General features: G+C 56.3%; 1 protein-coding gene across 1 annotated transcript in view; it reads right to left on the bottom strand.

The window, feature by feature from the left end:
* Positions 1-4,832: 4,832 nt before the first annotated feature.
* LOC112836267 (contactin-associated protein-like 4) overlaps positions 4,833-7,652 on the bottom strand; it is a 164,518-nt gene continuing 161,698 nt past the window's right edge. Inside the window, exons 23-24 of the mRNA XM_073888824.1 lie at positions 7,246-7,317; positions 4,833-5,736 (exon numbers count right to left, since the gene is read on the bottom strand). Of these exons, the coding sequence (XP_073744925.1) occupies positions 5,546-5,736; positions 7,246-7,317 (263 nt within the window). The 3' untranslated portion in view covers positions 4,833-5,545. The remainder of the gene's footprint in view (positions 5,737-7,245; positions 7,318-7,652) is intronic.

Raw genomic sequence — 7,652 nt, 5'->3', positions numbered from 1 at the left:
CTGTATACAGGTGATTTGGGCAGTGGAATGCCTGGGCTGTCCTGGCAGATGACGAAGGAGGGGGTCGGAGGCCAGGGGACAATGCAGAGCCAGAAGTCCCCCCAGAGGCCCCTGCTCCATGAGGAGCACACTCTCTGAGGCCAGCAGGACCCTAACATCTCTTGGGGAACCAGGCTGCGTTTTCTGCCCCCCCAGGAAGGCCCCAGAAGAGCTGAGGGCCAAGCTGGACTCCTAACATCCACAGGTCTGGTGGCCCAGGAGTAAGGGAGGAGGCACAGTCCCTCCAGGGACGGGTGGGACCCGGGCATAGCCTGGGGCTTGGCCCTCAGGGAGCCTGCTGTCCGCAGGGGGATGGGCAGTGACAGGGTGCCACTTCCCTAGGGGCCCCCTTGCTGCACAGGAGAGCCGGACCCCTCGCCCCGGGGCCAGGGGACACATGCAGCCCAGCCAATGCTCCATGAACTCTGTCCCCCAGTGAAGCACTGGAGGGAGGTGACCGCTGACCAGTGGGGTGACCCCTGCTCTGGTCCCTGCCTCTGAAACTACTATCCTGGCCAAGCTAGCATGTGAGACCGTCTTGTGTCTCAGCAGCGGGTGTCTGGCTAAATGCCCAAAGGATGGGGTGGTCCCTACACCCTGTTTAGTTCTCCAGGCCGACCCCTGCCAACACGCGGGACCACGGCCGACATAACCAGGCAGATGCCCCGTGTGGGCCGCTGCTCAAGCGCATTGATCTGGGCACGGGTGGGGGTGTGCCGTCCGGTGGGACAGGCAGAAGCACAGTGTGGCCGCTGGCTGGCTGACTGGGCAGATGCCTTTGTTTCTACTGCAGTCACGACAGGGTCACCCAGTTAGAGCTGTCTCCTCTCCTGCCACGGAGACGCGGACCAGTCAGAGGGCCCGCCAATGGCACAGGCCACCACGCCGTGCTCATCACGCCCACCGGACAGGACGAGCCCACGTGCCCCTGGGGCGGACAGGAACCCCACCCCAGCCAGGACCTGTCACCACAGTGAGACCAGGAGCAGGGGGGGCGACCCTCCAGAGTGGAAGGCCACTGGCCACCCCCGTGTGTCCCCCCAAGCCTGGCAGCCCATCATGTTTTGGAGACGCACAGCATTCCACACCCAGGAAGGCTGCTGTAGCCACGTGCTGGGGGTGTGGACGGCCACGGGCTTGGGGAGGGCTCAGTGCAGGGCCACACATGCCCCCGACACCGTATCACAGACCCCAAGGTGTTGGATGCGTCGGGCGGGAAACCACAGCCCGGAGCTCGCGATAGACCCAGGGGGCAGTTCTTGGCAGGACCTGGATGCTGGTGCAAGGCCACCTCTGCGTCAGAGAGCTGGTGCTTCCTGTGAAGCCCCCGGGGAGACACAGTCCCTGTGGAGGTCCATCCCTCCGTCCCTTGGAGGAGCAACCCCATAGGATGCTGGCCCGGTCCCCGCGAGGCTCATGCACCTTCGGGAGCCGCTCTGACAAGTGGGCTCAGTGGAGGGGTGGGGGCTCCAGTGGGCAACCCCCCCCATCACCCATGCTGACCCAACATGTCAGCAAGGAGAAGCAAGAATAAAAACACAGGGGATGTGGAGGCAGAAGGTTCTGCGGGAAGCAGGCTGGGCCATGGGTCCTCATGAGTCCTGGGTGGCAGAGGGAGGACTGGGTGGTGTGGGGTGGCGAAGGGCAGGCTGACCCCGAGAGGGCCCGGGGCCCGGAGGGTGTGGGCGGATTCCACTTTGTCCCGTTGATGCCTGGGGCCACTTGGCTGTGTTGTCCTGAGTTCAGAGCAGCTTCGGGCCGGGCACAGGGAAGGGAGGAGACAACCGGGGTCGTGGGGTGCCCCGGGGCTTTCTGGAGGCCAGGCCCTCCCCCGACCCCCTGGGTGCACGGGCCTGTCCGCCCGTCTGCTTGGGGCTCACACGCTGGGCACTGGTGTGCAGACGCCAGGGCCGTGCAGGTGGGCGCATCAGCGGAGCCACGCTCCCCACCTGACAGGAGCCCGTCCTGTGTGCGTGGGGACCGTACGCTGTGCTTTTCACTCCCCGCAGCACGGAGATGGGCAGGGGCCCAAGGTTTCACACGAGGAAGCACAGGTTTTAAAAATCGGGAAATGTTAGGCAGGGGACTTTTAGTTAAACATGAAACGCTCGGATTTTAACATCCATTCATTCCTTAAACCCACCAAACTGACAGCAACCAAGTTAGAAAAACCCCAAAGATAAAACAAAACAAAATTACAAGACCCAAGCAAATGGGAAGGACCAAGCGTGTGAGACATGGGTGGGCTGCTGGGACCCAGGGGATTCTTCCAGCCAAGCCAGTGGAGAGGCAGATAGAACCTGCGATGGGGGAACGTTCCAGAATCAGAGCCCTGGTGCGGGCAGGCTGGGGGTGGGCCTCAGTGCCGCGCAGAGAGACAGACAGACAGCTGCGGGCGGGAGAGGCTGAACTGGTAGTGCGCCCACGGAAACCCTGTGGCGGGACGAAGACCCTTCCCACAGGACGGGGGTGTCCGGGCCCCCCCAGCTGGCTGCCACAGTGCTCACAGGGGAGGCCCATGGCCCCTTCCGTGAGGGACCTAAATTCCCCAGAAAACACAGACATCCACGCCCCCAGGGAAGGACCATCTTCCTGCCAAACCGCACACTGATCGTGTCAGCTGAGAACCTATCGCTTGTATGTCAGGTGTTCAAGCTGGGCATCCAGCACTGACACGATTCTTTCTCAGTGAGGCCGGCCGCCAACGGAAGCTCCACTTTAATGACCCAAAATTCCAAATGCCCGTAGGTCCAGAAGACCGGCAGCTTTCAAGGTCTCCCCTTCTGCTCTTTACCCTTCATTGTTACATGTGTGGGCTCACACATTCCTCACACGCACGTGCTCACACATTCCTCACATGTGCTCACATTCCTCACATGCATGTGCTCACATATTCCTCATGTGTGTGCTCACGTTCTCACATGCATGGTGCACACGTTGCTCACACGTGTGTGCTCACACATTACTTACATGTGTGCTCACACATTCCTCACACGTGTGTGCTCACACATTATGCACACCTGTACTCACATTCTCACACCATGTGTTCATGCATTCCTCACACACATGTGCTCACATGTGTTCACATTCTCACACGTGTGTGCTCACACATCACATGCATGTTCGTGTGCTAATAGGACAGACCCTGCCCTTCTTTCTTGCTTATATTCTCCATTATCCAGTGGGAAAGCAGGAAACAGGGATGTGTTTAAGGCATGTGGGGACATGCGCTGATCCATGACAGGCTGGCAGTGACATACAACCCGTTCTGATTCCCGCTGGAAGCAGGAGTGGCTAAGGGGAGCTCGGGCTTCTCTAATGAGCTAATTATTACACTTCATTTTACTTTGCAAAGAGAAATGGGTGAGCATTCTTGCCTTGTAACTTTTGTGGGTGCACTAACGTGTCCCAGGACCGACAGCCACCCTGGCAAGCGCTAAGGAGGAGACGTACTTGACGGACAGCAGCTGTGTTGTGCGCGTGACCCGAGCGAGCGGCAGCGTGGGACTCAAGCATCGAGGAGCGCTGATTACTTGCACCTGCCGCACCCAGGGAGGCCTTCCCTCATCCTCACGCTTCCCCTGTGAGCCGTTCCCAGTGAGAACCTAGCACGGTGTCGGCAGCATTCATTTGCAAAGAACAGCAATGCTGGGCCCTGCATGAAGTGTGGGAAGCACACACCTACACTGTTTCTACTGTTACAAAGCTCTTATTTCACAATTATAAAACGTCATATGAATTCCTTTAAAATAAAAATGTATTCCTCGCTTTATTTCCAAAGTCCCATTCTATCAACAAACAAGAAGGCAGAGTTTATAAACTGAGGACGGACAGCGAAGACACACAACGTAGGCTTGTGCTTTTGTGGGAGGTGGGCTGTGGTGGGCGTGCGGCCCCCTCTGTCCACTGAGACACCAGGTGCTCAGTGAGCCCCCCTCATTTGTAAATGTGGCCAAGGCACCACGGTCTGTGCTCAGCTCTGCGTGATCAGACTCAGCATCTCTCTGGTCCTCCCTGTCCATCTCATGGGGGGAAATGTGTGCCCACTCACCAACACTTGCCCTTCCTCAGCTACCGAGTGAATTGAGAACCTTGGAATTATAGAAAAAACACCAACAGGGTCACATAGGGAAGGGTGAGGGTTTTCAGCAGAGGAAGTAAGGTCCGGCTACCGTGGAGGAGGAGACAGGAAGCAGATGTGAGGTGGACCGGAGAAGCCAGGCACTGCCCCCTTTCTCTGGTGTGGGCATGCTTGGGGACCCGGGCCGTGGTGAGTGGGGAGCACAGGACCTACCTGGAGGCTCCTGGCCACCTTTCCTCTCTCAGGGCTCCGAAAGTAACTCCCAGCCAGTTTCCCTGGAATAGTCTGCCCTCTGTTCTTTCCTGGGCTGCACCCTAAGATGGTCCCGTTGGTTCTGGGAACTCTAAGAAATGGATGTCCACATCCTGGAAGTGAGGCTAGAACGGTGGATTTCAGGGTTATTCTGGTTGTCCAGGTCAGAGTGTGGTTCCAGCCCACAGTCCAACATGCCTAGGCCATCGCGACCCGTAGGCACAGCACACAGGAATTTGTGCCCGACATTTTAGGAAGGAAATTTGATACACAGATGGGTTTGCTTTCTAACATGTGAGGAAGAGTCTCCATGGCTGAGTCTCAGGACGGCGAGGAGAGTCGGTGAGACCATCAGGGGAATAAGCCAGGCTAACAAGCATCAAACCAACAGCAGGATTTTACCACCACAAAGAAAACTAACATGATCACCCAAGGGTTTAGGGAAATAAATTTACTATAATTCACCATTTAGGTATTGCAGATGCAATTAAAAATACATTTCAACAGTAAGAATTTGTGGTTCTTTCTGCTCTTCCATTTTAACTTAAAAAAAAGTCTATGAGATCGTCTGAGTCAGGGCGCTGCCAGGTGTGGGCCTCTGGGGACACGTGCGGTTGGCTCTGGCAGACGGCAGCTAGGGCCAGGTGTGTCCACATTCACCGTGCGCATCCCAACAGGAGAACACAAATGAGAGTCTCTCTAGGGAACGGTGCTTTGCGCCAACCAGACCAGCAAAGACGAAGGCAGAAAGGCTGTATGGTTTGGGCCACGTGGCTACGGCTCATGGCAGACGTGAGTATTCAGCGAGCACGGGCAGAAGCCTATTCAGTTCACTGAAGTTGGCACCGGTCGCAGAGCACAGCTTCACGCGCAGCAAGGCCAGGCCTCCCCACCGCCCAAGCAAGCTTCCCTTTTAAAGCCGCAGGCGCTAGGGAGCTGACTCCAGTCCACCAAACACGATGGCATCAGAACCAACACGGACGAGACGGTACCGGAATTGTGGAGACTAAGCGCGGTGACGCAAATGGGGGCTGAGGAGTCATCCGTGGGACAAGGCCTCTGAGGACCCCGAGAGTCGGCCTGGTGCCCTGCGTGGTTCAAGGTGACTTGTGGCCGTTGAGGTCTCAGTGAGGACATCGGATCAAGGGAGAGCTCACTCAGCCCGGCTCCCACTCAGAAGCCCACCTGCTGGTCCCCACCCACGGCGTCTGGCCCGCCAAGCTCACATCTGGGCACGGCCATGGAGCTGCCCTGCTTCCCGGGTCCGTCCAGCTCCGTGGTTGGGTACGAGCTCCTCTGCCGGTACAGGCGGATGGCCACGGCAGTGACGCAGAGCAGGACGAATATGGCCACGGCTACCACGCCTGGTGGGGGGGGCGAGGGAAACGGTCAGGGCCAGGACGGCGAGTGTGCCCAGCACACCCCAGCCCGGAGTCCCCGCTCACGGCCCACCCCCCGCCGCAGGCCTCTACTGTGAACTGGGGACCCTGAGCTGTAGGGGCTCTCGGTCAGGGGGCACGTGGCCTTCTCCCAACCTTCTAAACATTGCTTATCTTGTTCCTGTGCCATCAATTTAGAGTTGGATTTGTTTCCCGAGTCCAGAAGTAAATGCACTGTGTCTCCCAGACGAGATGCTCGTCAGTAAGCAGACACGCTCAGATTATTCCCCAAGTACAGACTGCACCATTTCTTCACAAAGTGCCTAACATGTTTGTTAAGGAAACTGAGTTGTACACCCTTGTAAAAATTATTTTAAAATAACTTGAATATGGCACAGTGATTTATAGCCATATGTGAAATCTCTATGTACACACACGTGTGCATGGTCTCTGTCACTAAATTTGTCATAGGAACATGCTGAATATGGGAATTTATAGACTCCACGGTATTTGAGATCTCCACTTGACAACGTTTTGATGATTAACACCAAAGCCTGTGGTTCTCAACCTTCTGCACGTTAGACAAATTTAATCAAATCTCTAAGTGGGAGAAATCCATGATTTTAGAAAGCTTTTCAGTGCAAATACCCATGCAGATCCCAGAACACCGGGCTATATCGAAGCCAAGTGTTCATGCCTGTCGACCGCACCCCCAAGAACGAGACGTCAAACCAGAGTGGCAAGACAGAAAGAACAAGAGTAAGAGTGAGCACTCTTTCCTAGGCTTTGCAGGGAGGGGTCTGGCCGGGACTGAGGCCCAGCAAAGCCCGGGTCCCAGCAGAGCTGCTGGGGACAGGAGAGGCCGCGGCAGACCTGGCAGAGTGTCCCCGAGCTGCTGGGCGGACACTGCAGGACAGGTATCAGGCGCTTGGTAATGTTTGATTTTTATGTCAGCTTTGGGTATATGTTTTCACCACGATTTCATCTGAAAATGATGGTTTTACCTCTTCAGCTAAAAAGTTGTGATCCAACACTTAGCCTAATGTTTTCTTCATAAAAACAACCCACAGTGATGTGTGCATTGGGACAGTACCTAAACCCCACCACGCAAAGCTCCCCAAACACACCACAGATGGAGAATGAAGCCCCTACTGCGTCTCCACCACCCCGAGCAGAGGCCAGCTTGGGTCCACGGCCCAGAAACCCATTTCCTCAAACTGCACACCCTCGGGGAGCTGGGGGCCTGTTCGCAAGGCCAGACCTTTTCATTGTTAGATGTGTTTACCGTAATTCCTTAATGGGCCCCTCAATGAAATCATCAATTACGTATACAGAGAGTCTCCTACAGGGCTGGCTTTGGGAAGATGACATCAGAGAAGGTCAGACTCCCCAGGCCTGAACTAAACAGCTGGTTCCTGGGAGATAGGAGGGTCTGGATCCTCTGCTAGTGTAGACACTGCCCGAATCCCCGCGACGGGTGAGCCAGGAACGCACCTCCAATCAGTGCCGAGCGTCCGTGGGTCTCGCCAGCCATGGGTCTCCCCTCCTCCACCACTCCAGGACGTTCTGCAGGGAGGAAGGAACACAAGTCCGAGGGGAATTACCTTGTAAAAGTGGAATTCGTGTGGTTTTAACTTTAGAATTGTCAGTCTGCATTAAGAATGCTTTAATTGGACGGGGCGCCGGGGTGGCTCGGTCCGTTAAGCGTTGGGCTCTTGATTTCGGCTCAGGTCCTGGACTCAGGGCGGCGGGATCGAGGCTGGCATCAGCTCTGTGATCCGCGGGGAGTCGGCTAGAGAGTCTCTCTCCCTCTGACCCTCCCCCGCTCACACAAGCTCTCTAACGTAAATAAATAAAATCTTGAAGAAGAAGAGGAAGAAGAAGAAGAAGAAGAAGAAGAG

The sequence above is a fragment of the Callorhinus ursinus genome, unplaced genomic scaffold (genome assembly GCF_003265705.2).
Source record: "Callorhinus ursinus isolate GAN/ISIS: 27379988/994484 unplaced genomic scaffold, GSC_fseal_2.0 scaffold96, whole genome shotgun sequence".
NCBI classification, from domain to species: domain Eukaryota; kingdom Metazoa; phylum Chordata; class Mammalia; order Carnivora; family Otariidae; genus Callorhinus; species Callorhinus ursinus.
Note: the sequence above shows the minus strand (reverse complement) of the source record. Positions and strands in the feature narration are given on the sequence as shown.